Source organism: Somniosus microcephalus, chromosome 4 (assembly GCF_052327205.1).
Source record: "Somniosus microcephalus isolate GS21.2 chromosome 4, FLI_Smic_1.0, whole genome shotgun sequence".
Lineage (NCBI taxonomy): Eukaryota > Metazoa > Chordata > Chondrichthyes > Squaliformes > Somniosidae > Somniosus > Somniosus microcephalus.
The window spans coordinates 69,608,131-69,622,791 of record NC_140990.1 but is presented as its reverse complement, the minus strand read 5'-3'; the positions used below and the strand labels follow the sequence as shown (position 1 = coordinate 69,622,791).

Sequence of the window (14,661 nt, the reverse complement as noted above, 5' to 3'; positions counted from 1 at the left end):
ACACACCGCAAACTCAGACCAGACATCACATCGAGACCTGACAGAGTCACTGCATTCATCAGGACCCGAATATCATCAGTCTTTGAATGTGGAAGGAGAAATGTTTGTCTGTTCTGTCTGTGGGGAAAGATTTCAAACATCAGCGTGACTGGAAAGGCACCGAGACACACCCCCCCGAGTGAGAGTGTTCCAGTGCACTGACTGTGGAAAGAGCTTTAACCAGTTACACGGCCTGAAAAATATCACCCCATTCACAGTGGGGTGAAACTGTACACGTGTTGTGTGTGTGGACGAGGCTTCAACTGATCGTCCGACCTGGAGAGACACGAGGGCACCCGCACCATGGAGAAACCGTGGAAATGTGGGGACTGTGGGAAGGGATTCAATTACCCATCTGAGCTGGAAACTCATCGACGCACTCACACTGGGGAGAGGCCGTTTACCTGCACCGTGTGTGGGAAGGGATTCACTCAGTCATCCAGCCTCTATACACACCAGCGAGTTCATACTGGAGAGCGACCGTTCACCTGCATTGAATGTGGGAAGGGATTTACTGCATTATCAACCCTCCTGACACACCAGCGAGTTCACACTGATAAGAGACCTTTTAAATGTTCTGACTGTGAGAAGAGCTTTAAAAGCACAAAGGATCTGTTGACACACCAACGAGTTCACACTGGGGAGAGGCCGTTCACCTGCTCCATGTGTGGGAAGGGATTCACTCAGTCATCCCACCTTCTGACACATCAACTTGTTCACTCTGATAACAAACCTTTTAATTGTTCTGACTGTGAGAAGTGCTTTAAAAGTAAAAAGGATTTATTGATACACCGACGCACCCACACTGGGGAGAGGCCGTTCACTTGCTCAATGTGTGGGAAAGGATTCACTTGTTCGTCCCACCTTCTGACACACCAACTTGTTCACTCTGATAAGAGACCGTTTCAATGTTCTGACTGTGAGAAGAACTTTAAAAGCAAACAGCACCTGCTGAAACACCAACGCACTCACACTGGGGAGAGGCCGTTCATCTGCTCCGTGTGTGGGAAGGGATTCACCCGATCATCCCACCTGTTGAGACACCAGCGATTTCACACTGGGGAGAGGCCATTCATGTGCACTGAATGCAGGAAGGGATTCACTGATTTATCCGACCTTCTGACACACCAGCGAGTTCACACCGGGGAGAGACCGTTCACCTGCTCTGTGTGTGGGAAGGGATTCACTCAGTCATCCCACCTCAGCGAACACCGACATGTTCACACTGATGAGAGACCTTTTGAATGTTCTGACTGTGAGAAGAGCTTTAAAAGCACAAGTGGTCTGCTGAAACACCAACGCACTCACACTGGGGAGAGGCCGTTCACCTGCTCTGTATGTGGGAAAAGATTTACTGATTCATCCTACCTGCTGACACACCAGCGAGTTCACACTGGAGAGAGGCCATTCACCTGCTCCACGTGTGGGAAGGGATTCATGGATTCCTACAACCTGCTGGCACACCAACCTGTTCACACTGGGGAGTGGCCATTCACCTGCTCCATGTGTGGGAAGGGATTCACTGATTCATCCAACCTGCTGACACACCAGCGAGTTCACACCGGGGAGAGGCCGTTCACCTGCTCCGTGTGTGGGAAGGGATTCACTCAGTCATCCTCCTTACTGAGACACCAGCGTGTTCACGACTGACTGCAGAGGTTGGATTCTGCTGTTATTGCTGCTGTTAATCACATCCAGGACTGAACTATGTTCATTCTATCAGTTGGGGTTTGTTTCTGCTGATGTTTATAACCCTATAACTGGGCTGGAGATTAATATTCTGGATAAATGTCAAATAAATCAGCTTTGTTTCAAACACACTTTGTGTCGAGCCTGTGATGTCTCCATGATAGGAGGAGACTAATTGATGTCCTGTTACTGACTGCTCCATTTTTGGACCGTTTCTCCTCTCTTACTCTGGATTATTTCGGTTCTGATCTAATTGGCCTACTACCACCCTGGGAGTCCTGTGATACAACGATAATGAAGTTGTTGACTAATCACAGCGATCAATCACTATCAATGAGTCTACAACAGACCCAGACATGAGGTGAGGAAAACCCCAGTGGTGGAGAGCTTGAGAAGCCATCGGACCAAAGTCACCTCTTCCTCCCGAGCATTCTACACTGACCACACGTCATGTCTCAAATTACTCACACACTGTGTCCCAAAGTCTTATTCTATGAATGAAATCGGTCCAATTTACATTTGAATGAATCAACACGAACTGCTTCCACCGTCTCCCTAGGGAGCTTGTCCCATAGATTGACCACTCACTAAATGAAATATTGTTTCCACAGATTGGATTTGAATTTACCCCCTTCAAGCGCAGGCCGTGTCCTCTGGTTCTACTGTGCTGGACAGGGTGAAATAACTTGTCGTGCTCTACATTATCCAGTCCCTTTAGAATCCTAAAAACAGCAATCCTATCACCTCTCCACCTTCTCTTTCCAGTGTGAACAGGCCCAGTTTACATAACCTGGACATGTTGGCTCGATACTCAGTTAAATTCTGACACAAACCTGTTGATGCTTCTTAAATTGCATTAACCGACACTTCACAGGATCCTAGAATGATACAGCACAGAAGGAGGCCATTCGGCTCATCGTGCCTGTGTGGCTCTCTGAAAGATCCATCCAATTACAAAAGCAAAATACTGCGGATGCTGGAAATCTGAAATAAAGAGAGAAAATGCTGGAAATCCTCAGCAGGTCAGGCAGCGTCTGTGGAGAGAGAAACAGAGTTAACGGTTCAGGTCACTGACCTTCCGTCAGAACCTTTCATCACACATTATAACCTAATGTATTACTCACTCTGGTTTAAGCTTATATTGTGGTTAATAACGGCAAACTCTGTTGTTTCTCCCGATCCGATTAGTTTCCAACCAGTCGATTCAGTGGAACGTTCTATCAGTGTTGCCATGGCGACCTGTCTGCAGTGAAGCGCCTGTTTGACTTCTTGAAAGTGCAAAGTATCTGCTGGCACACCAACACACTCACACTGGGGAGAGGGCGTTCACCTGCACCGTGTGTGGGAAGGGATTCAGTCTATCATCCAACCTGCTGAGACACCAGCGAGTTCACACTGGGGAGAGGCCGTTCACCTGCTCCGTGTGTGGGAAGGGATTCAGTCTATCATCCAACCTGCTGAGACACCAGCGAGTTCACATGTGGCTGCAGGGGTTGGATTCTGCTGTTAATCACATCCAGGACTGAACCATGTTCATTCTGACAGTTGGGGTTTGTTTCAGCTGATGTCAGTAACCCCTATAACTGGACTGGAGTTTAATCTGTATCAATGTCAATTAAATGAGCTTTGTTTCCCACACACGCAGTGTGTCGAGTCCTTGATATCTCGACAATAAGACGAGCTGATTGAGGACTTGTTACAAACTGAGTGGAATCCATCTGAGAACTGAGTTGCCACAACTTGTTAAAAGATGGATCTACAAGATGTCCAAGTCTGACAGGACAGAAAATTCTATTATATCACAGGGTCCACTTCAACCATCCAGGGCAGTGAGTCCCTGTAATATTGGATTTTAACCTATGGGAAATATTCTGATAATCTGTTATTGTCACGGGGCAAAGCAGCCTTGTTACTTTAACATCAGTTTAATCAGACTCAATGGACAATCCGATCTCCAAAGGGAAACGTCTCCTTAAAGCTGACGGTGTCGGCAGTTCTGCAGCTCATTTCTCAGTGTGAGCGTGTCAGAGTGAAAAGCTTTAACAACAGCCGATGTTTCACAAAGGGAGACCTCACCAGACCAAAGGCCATTGGTGGAGTTTAATGGGCTGTTTGTGTCACTGGGCCATTTTTAACTGAAGAAAAACTGGTCACAGCAAACAGAGAGTTTAACAGACTGTCCCTGGTCCACTCGAACCCCCACCTTCTCTCTCTCTCACTATTTATGGGCACTGCTGCAGTAATTGCTCCTCTGACCTTTCCTCTCTTGTCCCTCCTACACCCCTAATACACGGCCCGACACAATCTCCCTCCCCCTACATCCTCACTGTGCTGGAATCCACACCAGTCTCCCCATCTGCTCCTTGTTCTCTCCCTGGATCCTAAAACTACTGAACTCACTCTTCCCCCTCCTGAAGTCTACAGGCTCTAAAACTGAAGCTTGGTGTCCCTCAGTCCCGACTCCTTGATTTACCTCCCCTTCTCTCCTCCTCTTTCCCCCTTGGTTGTGTTGCACACTCTGGGCCTTGGGCCTTCCCCGGGGATTCTCAGTATGAACAGGTGGGATGTGTTTGGAGACAGGGTGTCCCGGCTCTCCACCTTTAAAGGGACAAGGAGACGACCAGCTGGGCTGAATGGCCCTGCTTTATGACATCACTGCAGTGCCTAGCAACCAGCCTCCCTGGGCCCTGCTCATTATGGGCTGGGTTTAGCTCAGTGCTGTTACAGGAAGGGAAACAGGAGCAGGATTCGCCCCGTGTGGAGCCCAGGATTAATGGAGAGAGGCACAGGATCAATTTATACCTTATTGAGTGAGAAATGTCATTGTCCCAGACACTCCCTGCCCCTCGGTATCTGTGTCGGGGAGCGGCTGATGGGTTTACTCTGTATCTAACCCGTGCTGTACCCGACTGGAGAGTGTTTGATGCTGACACTAGGGGCTCAGCTCCACGAGCACAACATTTAACCCAAAGATGATCTGATAAACCCATCAGCTTCTCCCCTAGACACAGGTCCTGAAGGACAGGGAGTGTCTCTGATATTTTGGTTGGTGTCGTTGATCAAGTTTAAACACCTTGCTCACATCTCCTCTCACCCTGCTTTGTTCCAACGAGAAGTGCCCCAGTTTCTCTCGTCTCTCCCCCTGGGAAAGAGAAGTTCGCCTCAGTTAGAAACTCAAACAGGCGCTTCACTGCAGACAGGTCATCATGAGGAAACATTTCTTTACCCAGCGAGTTATTATGATCTGAAATGCACTGCCTGAAAGGGTGGTGGAAGCAGATTCAAGAGTAACTTTCAAAAGGGAATTGGATAAATATTTGAAGGGAAAACATTTACTGGGATATGGGGAAAGAGCAAGGGAGTGGGACTAATTGGATAGCTCTCCCAAAGAGCTGGCACAAGCATGATGGGCCGAATGGCCGCCCTTTGTGCTGTATCATTCTATGATTCTCTGATAACTAAAGCCTCTCATCCGTGGTATAACCTCAGGGAATTTATTCTGCAGCCTCTCTGTGGCCCCGACATCCTTCCTAGTGTAAGATGCCCAAAACTTATTCTAACTGCAACCGAACCAATGGTTTTGTTTTCTACGCCCCATTTATAAAAAACCTCGGGTAACATTTTTAAACCACTTTATAAACTTGTCCTCCAACTTTTAAAGATTTGTGTATCTGATCTCCCTGTAGATTTTAGAGATATTAACATAACATGGTTAAAATACATTGAGATCAAATGTCTGATATAATGTGTATTATGGGAAAGAGAAGTTTAGTCTGAGTTAGAAACTCAAACAGGTGTTTCACTGCAGACAGGTCGCCATGGCAACACTGATAAGACATTCCATTCACTGAATCGACTGGTTGGAATCTGTAATCAGATCAGGGGAAAGAACAGGTTTTGTCTGTTATTAACCACAATATAAGCTTAAAATCATAGAATGGTTACAGCACAGAAGGAGGCCATTCAGCCCGTCGAGCCCGTGCCGGTTCTCTGCAAGAGTACTTCAGCTAGTCCCACTCCCCGCCCTTTCCCTGTAACCCTGCAAATGTTTTTCTTTCAGGTACTTATCCAATTCCCTTTTGAAAGCTGTGATTGAATCTGCCTCCACCACCCTTTCAGGCAGTGCATTCCAGATCCTAACCACTCGCTGCGTAAAAAAGTTTTTCCTCATGTCGCCTTTGGTTCTTCTGCCAATCACCTTAAATCTGTGTCCTCTGGTTCTCGACCCTTCCGCCAATGGGAACAGTTTCTCTCTACTCTGTCCAAAACCCTCATGATTTTGAACACCTCAATCAAATCTCCTCTCAACCGACTCTGCTCTAAGGAGAACAACCCCAGCTTCTCCAGTCTATCCACATAACTGAAGTCCCTCATCCCTGGAACCATTCTTGTAAATCTTTTCTGCACTCTCTCTAAGGCCTTCACATCCTTCCTAATGTGCGGGGCCCAGAATTGGACACAATACTCCAGTTGAGGCCGAGCCAGTGTTTTATGAATGTTCATCATAACTTCCTTGCTTTTGTACTCTGTGCCTTCCTTGCTTTTGTTGCCTCTTGTTGCTGGCTCCAGGCACTGGAGCGGTTCCTGTGTGTTCAGCTCTCAGCTGCAGTCAATACCTGGGCCGGGCTCAGCACTTTGCCCAGCACATCTCTGTCCACGTTGTCATACTTGACACGGAGGGGCTGCGCAGGCTTCTCGTCCACCTTGGTCAGGGCGAGAGGTCCCAACCACTCGTGCAAGTCCACGGGCATGTTGCGGCCGCACTGCGGACAGCCTGGGCTTAGGCTGTGCGAGCTGGAGCCACGTGAGCTACACTGGAGAAGGTTGAGATTCCAGAAATAGTGGGGAACCAAGGGGCTAATGAGAGTGAGGAACTTAAAGTAATTCATATCAGTCGAGAAAAAGTACTTGAGAAACTAATGGGACTAAAAGCCGACAAATCCCCTGGACCTGACCGCCTACATCCTAGGGTTCTAAAAGAGGTGGCTGCAGAGATAGTGGATGCATTGGTCGTGATCTTGCAAAATTCACTAGATTCTGGAAAGGTCCTCGTGGAATGGAAGGTAGCAAATGTAACCCCGCTATTCAAGAAAGGAGGGAGAGAGAAAACAGGGATCTACAGGCCAGTTAGCCTGACATCAGTCCTCGGGAAAATGCTGGAATCCATTATTAAGGAAGTGGAACAGGGCACTTAGAAAATGATAATATGATTAGGCAGAGTCAACATGGTTTTATGAAAGGGAAATCATGTTTGCATAAAGCTCCAAAGTGGGTTCCAAATCATTAATGCTCCAGATTCTAAGATTGGGAAGTGAACAGCTGTGAAATGGTAGGTTTTAGACCACTTCTGCAGCTTTCACCTATTCACAGCAATCCACAGTCATTGAGAACCCGACATACTGACCTGACGTGATCGCCGCTCTCCGGGAACCTCGTTAAAGACCTGGGGAAATGGTAAGTACTTGGGAAAATGGTGCTCTAACTACCTTTTAACAAGCTTTAAAGTATCTAAATTGGCTGGGAAACTCACAAGGAGGCGGTTCAGAGCGGGATACCGACCCGCTGTCAGTTTTTGTGATTTTGACAGCGGACTCGCCTCCAAACCCGCACTCTGAGTGCCAGCAAAATTCAGCCCTTAGAGAACTGCGTCCAGTTCTGGTCACCATATTATAAATAGGATATAGAGGCACTGTTGTAAAGGGGCCTTCTGTTCCATGCCTAGGAGCTCTGAACCATGGCAGAGAGCGGCTGGGACACATTTCTTACAGGCCTGGAGAGGGTGCAGAGAAGATTTGGAAGGACGATACCAGAAATGCGAGGGTATACATATCAGGAAAGGATGAACAGGCTGGGTCTTTTCTCGAAAAAAGGCTGAGGGGTGACCTAATAGAGGTCCTTAAAATTATGAAAATTTTTTGATAGAGTGGATACAGAGAGAATGTTTCCACTTGTGGGGAAGAGCATAACTAGAGGCCATCAATATAAGATAGTCACCAAGAAATCCAATAGGGATTCATAAGAAACTTCTTTACCCAGCGAGTGGTGAGAAGGTGGAACTCGTTACCACAGGGAGTGGTTGAAGCGAATAGTATCGATGCATTTAAGGGGAGGCTGGACAAGCATATGTGGGAGAAGGGAATAGAGGGTTATGGTGATAGATTTAGATGAAGAAAGACGGGAGGAGGCTCGTGTGAGGCAACCACAGAAGGCAGTTGAGGCCAATTCATTAAATATATTCAAGAAGGAGTTAGATATATTTCTTAAGGCTAAAGGGATCAAGGGATATGGGGAGAAAGCAGGGACAGGGTACTGAATTTGGATGATCAGCCATGATCTCATTGAATGGCGGAGCAGGCTCGAGGGGCCGAATGGCCTACTCCTGCTCCTATCTTCTATCTTTCTATGTGTGGAGCATAAACGCCGGCATGGCCTGGTTGGGCCGAATGGCCTGTTTCTGTGCTGTATATCCTGTGTAATCCTGTGTAACTCTAACAATCTCAGTTTTGCAATTTTCAATTCACTATTCCCTATAAACCGATTGTTAAAACCTGAGCCAGTGTGTTGTGAGACAAAGAGCCTTGTGTCCAATAAGGGGAATAAAGGCCCACAGCTTCCCCTGGCCCCGGGCCCTGAACAAGGGACTGGAGAAACTCGCTGCCCTGCGGATCAGACAATCAACCGGCGCTAGTCCCGCCCCTCGGGCTCCCTGATTGGTTGGAGGACCCGCCGCCGGCTCGCTCCTCCAGCCCCGCCCCGCTCGCTCCCTATTGGTCGGAAGCTCCCGTCAATCAGGCTGCGGGCCCGGGTCACGTGTCCCTCACCGAGTTTACAAAGAAAGCCTCGCGCGGTCACCAGGCGGAGCTGCAGGTCGGCGGGAGCAGGGTCGGGAGATTAATAAATTGCGGGTAGGCCCCGGGCCCCATTATTAAAACACTCAACATTCAACATTATCCGATTCACACACACCCGGGGTGAGCCTCAGGCCCTGAACAAGAGCCTCCGGGCCGGGCGTTTGCCCCAAGCGGGGCGGGAGCTGCGGGGCTTTCTCCCGGTGATAGGCCCGGGGCAACGGCCGTCAGCTTGAGAGGCTCAGGGGGCAGTAGGGCGCATGCACGGCCCCCTTGGCCAGGAACCAGGAGGAGAGAATCTTGTCAATTTCTATCCTGGACTCACAGTGATGGCTTTTGTAAACTCCTTTTACAGGCTGTGAGAAGGGCAGCATTTACACTCCGCAAACTCAAACCAAACGTCACATCAAGATCTGACAGAGTCACTCCATTCATCAGGACCCAAATATCATCGGTCTTTGACTGTGGAAGGAGAAATTTTTGTCTGTGCTTTCTGTGGGCAAAGATTTCAAACATCAGTGTGACTGGAAAAGCACTGAGACACGCACACCCGAGTGAGAGTGTTCCAGTGCACTGACTGAAAAATCATCACACCGTTCACAGCGGGGAGAAACCGTACACGTGTTGTGTGTGTGGATGAGGCTTTGACCCATCGTCCAACCTGGAGAGACACAAGGACACCCGCACCACGGAGAAACCGTGGAAATGTGGGGACTGTGGAAGTGATTCAATTACCCGTCTGAGCTGAAAATAGATTGACGCAGTCACACTGGGGAGAGGCCGTTCACCTGCTCCGTGTGTGGGAAAACATAATTTGTTTCCCACTTGGCGCAAAAAGAATATATTAATGGCAACAATTCATTTGAGTTGATTTTAAATAGGTTGGTTTACCAATTGAATCATGTTTCTCTCATTGTATTTCCCAACTCAGATTCATTACCTCATTTATTTTCTTCCTCTGATCTCCTGAACCTCATCTGGCAGCGTAATGTGGGCGAGTGGTGATTGATGGCCCTGGGAACCAATAGGAAGAGAGCTCAGGGGCCGGAGGGCCAAGGGAGCAGCGAGTTCGGCAACCAATCACGGTGTTTGAGGGGTGGAACCTGAGTCCGCCACTCGAGTGAGTCGGTGTGAACCCGTTAAACAATTTATCTTCTAAAAGTTAAATTGAGATTTCATTTGTCAACAGAACAGTTTAACATTTGTTAGTATTTTGTTTCCCTGGAGTTCCTATTATGAGTTTCAGACACTTCAGTGCCAAGTGGACCAGATGTTTACAACCCTCTTAATAAGGAGAAACTGACTCCAGTGTCAGAAGGGTCGGTAACCAGAGGACTCAGATTTAAGGTCATTGTCAAAAGAACCAGCGGCGACATGAGGAAAGAATTTAAGCAGCGAGTTGTTATGACCTGGAAGGCACTGCCTGAAGTGGTGGTGGAAGCAGATTCAATGGCAACTTTCAAAGGGGAATTGGAGAACTACTTGAATTGGGAAACAAATTGCGGGTCTGTGGGGATAAAGCAGAGGAGTGGGCCTAAATTCAAAGAGCTGGCTCTGGGACAATGGGCCGAAGGGCTGCACCATTCTCTGATTCTATGAACTCTGCATTCCTCCAATTCTGGCCTGTTGTGCATCCCCCACTTCCTTCGCTCCACCATTGGTGGCCGTGCCTTCAGTTGCCTCGGCCCTAAGGTCAATTTTTGCCTAATTCCGATCTTGTGAAGCACCTTGGAAAGTTTTACTACATTAAAGGCGCTATGTAAATGCAAGTTGTTGTTGGTGTGCTACCATTGACCTCAGCTTTTCCAGACAGAATCAGCCAGGGACGGCGGCTGTGCTGCTCCCCATGGTCGAAATGCTGGCAGCTCACTGTATCGGCTCACAGCTCAGAATTGCTATTGGTGAGGTACTGGAGGGCAAAGAGTGACTGGGGCCAAACCCCACCATCACGCAGCACCTTCAGGAGAGAAAGGGAGAAAAATCCAAATTTCTGTCCTGTATTTACAGTCATGACTTTTGTAAACTGCTTTTACAGGGCATTAGAAGGGGAGGATGTGCAGACGAGAAATTCAAACCAAACATCACATCAAGATCTGACAGAATGACACGATTCATCAGGACCTGAATATCATTGGCCTTGTAATATAGAAGGAGAAATGGTTGTCTGTGGGAAAAGATTTCAAACATCACAGTGACTGGAAAAGCACCGAGACACACACACCCGAGTGAGAGTGTTCCAGTGCACTGACTGTGGTAAGAATTTTAACCAGTTACACAACCTGAAAAAACATCGCACCATTCACAGTGGGGACAAACCGTACATGTGTCCTGTGTGTGGACGAGGCTTCAACTGATCATCCAACCTGGAGAGTCACAATGACACCCGCACCATGGAGAAACCGTGGGAATGTGGGGATTGTGGGAAGGGATTCAGTTCTCCATCGAAGCTGGAAACTCATCAACGCAGTCACACTGGGGAGAGGCCATTTACCTGCTCCGTGTGTGAGAAGGGATTCACTCATTCATCCAACCTTCTGAGACACCAGCGAGTTCACACTGGGGAGGGGCTATTCAACTGCTCCGTGTATGGGAAGGGATTCACTCAGAGAACCAGCTTGCTGATACACCAGCGAGTTCACACCGGGGAGAGACCGTTCACCTGCTCCATGTGTGGGAAGAAATTCACTCGTTCATCTGAGCTTGTGAAACACCAGCACATTCACACTAGAGAGCGCCTGTTCACCTGCTCCGTGTGTAAGAACAGATTCACTCTTTCATCCAAGCTCCTGAGACACCAGCGCATTCACATTGGAGAGAGGCCGTTCACCTGTTCCATGTGTGGGAAGGGATTTAATCGACCATCCAAACTTCTGACACACCAGCGCATTCACACTGGGGAGAGGCCATTCACCTGTTCAGTGTGTGAGAAGGGATTCACTAATTCATCTGATGTTCTGACACACCAGCGAGTTCACACTGGGGAGAGACCGTTCACCTGTTTTGAGTATGGCAAGGGATTCACTCAGTCATCCACCCTGCTGTCACACCAGCGAGTTCACACTGGGGAGAGGCCGTTCACCTGGTCTGTGTGTGGGAAGGGATTCACTCAGTCATCCAACCTGCTGAGACACCAGCGACTTCACAAGTGACTGCAGGATTCTGCTGTTATTGCTGCTGTTAATCACACCCAGGACTGAACCATGTTCATTCTGACAGTTGGAAGTTGTTTCTGCTGAGGTTAATGACCCTATAACTGGGCTGGAGATTAATATTCACACAGAATCACAGAAACCCCACAGTGCAGATAGAGGCCATGTCGGCCCATCGAGCCTGCACCGACGCATATCCCACCCGATCCCCGTAACCCCTACACCAACACATATCCCACCCTATCCCCGTAACCCCACGTATTTAATCCCCCTAACACTAAGGGTCAATTTATCATAGCCAATCAACCTAACCCGCACATCTTTGGACTGTGGGAGGAAACCGGAGCACCCGGAGGAAACCCACGCAAACACGGGGAGAATGTGCAAACTCCACACAGACAGTCGCCCGAGGCCGGATTCGAACCCGGGTCCCTGGCGCTGTGAGGCAACAGTGCTAACCACTATGCCACCGTGCTCTGGATATCTGTCAAATAAATCAGCTTTGTTTTCATTGCATTCGTGTAGATTTTTGCCTTTCCCACCTGGATGTTTAGCGTCACCTGGCTGGAGCTCAGAAAGGACAATCTGGGGGAGAATCGTACGGCGGGAACAGAACTTTAGCGTGACACAGTCCTTCAGGGCCACAGTGAGAGGGCAAACGGCACTTTGGTCTTTCATGTTTCTCTTCACTGACAGCAAGGTTGCTGTACGGGTTTATCTTGAGGCCTGTAAGAAATGTGTCCCAGCCACTCTCTGCCATGGTTCAGAGCTCCTAGACACGGAACAGAAGGCTCCTTTACAACTGTGTTTTGACTCAGGAAGAACAACGTTGAATGCTGGAAATGTGCTGTCATATCAGAGATTGGTGCCAAACTGCGATCTGTTCCTAAAATAAAAACAGAAAATGCTGGAGAAATTCAGCAGGTCAGGCAGCATCTGTGAAGAGAGAAACAGAGTTAATGTTTCAGGTCGATGACCTTTCGTCAGAACAGAACGTGTGATTTGTTCCTGATTGAAAGTGAAACAGGTTTAAGTTTCCAGTCTAAAGATGACTGGTAATCATTTGACATGTTTATGTGACAGTCCTGAGTCTATCATTTTAAGGCAGGCGTTAACCCATTAAAAAAAAACGTTTAAAATAAATTGGTTAAATTCTGCATTAAAATAGCAGATGGAGGAGTTCACAGGAGTTTGTTAACTGCTGGTACAATTATACAACAGACATTTGATCTCCAGATAAAGAAGGACCTGCAGCGTGTTTCCAGGAATTCCCTGTTTTATTGATGTGTGTGTGTTAGACACCAGGATAACTAAAAATACACAACCCGGAACATCCACGGGGGTGCGAACCCGAGAGTTACTCTGAGATCACTCCCGCTGTGGAACTCCACCACTGACCCTGCTGAAGGTTGTAGGCTCAGGGAGTGGGGCCTCCAGGAGTGGACGGTAAGAACATAAAAGTAAAGTCTTGCTTTGTTTTATATACATGTATGTTTAATATTAGTGGACTTTGTATTAAAGACCCGTGTCTAGTGAATTATTAGCTTGTAATCACCTCAGACAGATCAGGCTCTAATTATCCCTTTTAAGCTGAAACAGACCTCGTGTGAACAGAACCAGCAGAGCTGAGAACTCTGCCTGTGTGGACTGAGCCGAACCGTGAAGGCCATTTGTTTCTTGAAATGCCCCAGTAAAAGCAAACTCTGACATTGTTCTGACTCGCAGATTCCTCGTAGCTCCAATGAACAGGAAGCGGTTACTCGATGAACCCTAAACAGCCATCCAATGGAATGCTTTGTTTGATGAATGTCTTTCAGCTCAATGGTTTGATTGGCCGAGGTAACCAGGGTCACATGGGCTGTACCTGATTGGGCTTTAAATACAGGAACAGTTTGCAGCTCAGGTCAGAGAGCACCCCGGGAAGAAGAAAGCTGACGGCTACAGCCAAGGTGGAACATCCTTCGGGCTGTCCCTGGAGAGGGAGCACGCGGTGTCCGCCGGGACGCTGGAGGCCTTCCGTGACCGGTGGGCACTGGAGGGACTGGAGTCAATTGTCAACATCAGCAACAGTATTCTGATCTGATTTAATTATAATTGGGAGTTGATTGTTTGTGCCCCTTTAAACAGGGGGCTCTCTCGGTAATGTGACATCGATTGATGACAATGTCATTCTAATTGGCCTTTTAAAAGAGTCGAACATCCTTTCGTGCCTCCCAGGCTTGGCAATGATCAAAGTCTGAGTTCATGGATACAGCTTGTTAGATTATGAGTCTTACGATATAACTATAATGTAAGAATGTTACAAGAAGTATTCCTTTGTAGAATCTCCCATGTAAATATTTTGCACTCATTTAGTATAGGAGTTGTATTACTGTAGAATCTACATATTAAAAATAAAGCCTGTGCTCAGGGGAATTAAGGTGTGGAGTGTTTCATTGGAGATCTCGAACTCAACTAGGAATAGCATAAAAGCTCATCAGGATTGTAAACAACTTCAGTCTCACAAACACCGGAGATTGGTGTCTGTGACTGTGGGGCTGGTTTATATCAGACAGGAGGAGATTGGTGTCAGTGACTGTGGGGTTGGTTTATATCAGACAGGAGGAGATTGGTGTCAGTGACTGTGGGGCTGGTTTATATCAGACAGGAGGAGATTGGTGTCAGTGACTGTGGGGCTGGTTTATATCAGACAGGAGGAGATTGGTGTCAGTGACTGTGGGGCTGGTTTATATCAGACAGGAGGAGATTGGTGTCAGTGACTGTGGGGTTGGTTTATATCAGACAGGAGGAGATTGGTGTCAGTGACTGTGGGGTTGGTTTATATCAGACAGGAGGAGATTGGTGTCAGTGACTGTGGGGCTGGTTTATATCCGACAGGAGATTGGTGTCAGTGACTGTGGGGTTGGTTTATATCATACAGGAGGAGATTGGTGTCA

At 47.8% G+C, this 14,661-nt stretch overlaps 1 protein-coding gene across 1 annotated transcript in view; it reads left to right on the top strand.

The window, feature by feature from the left end:
- LOC147119156 (uncharacterized) overlaps positions 1-14,140 on the top strand; it is a 60,124-nt gene extending 45,984 nt beyond the window's left edge. The window contains exons 2-3 of the mRNA XM_085984861.1: positions 810-921; positions 11,459-14,140. Of these exons, the coding sequence (XP_085840987.1) occupies positions 810-921; positions 11,459-11,725 (379 nt within the window). The 3' untranslated portion in view covers positions 11,726-14,140. The remainder of the gene's footprint in view (positions 1-809; positions 922-11,458) is intronic.
- Positions 14,141-14,661: the final 521 nt, after the last annotated feature.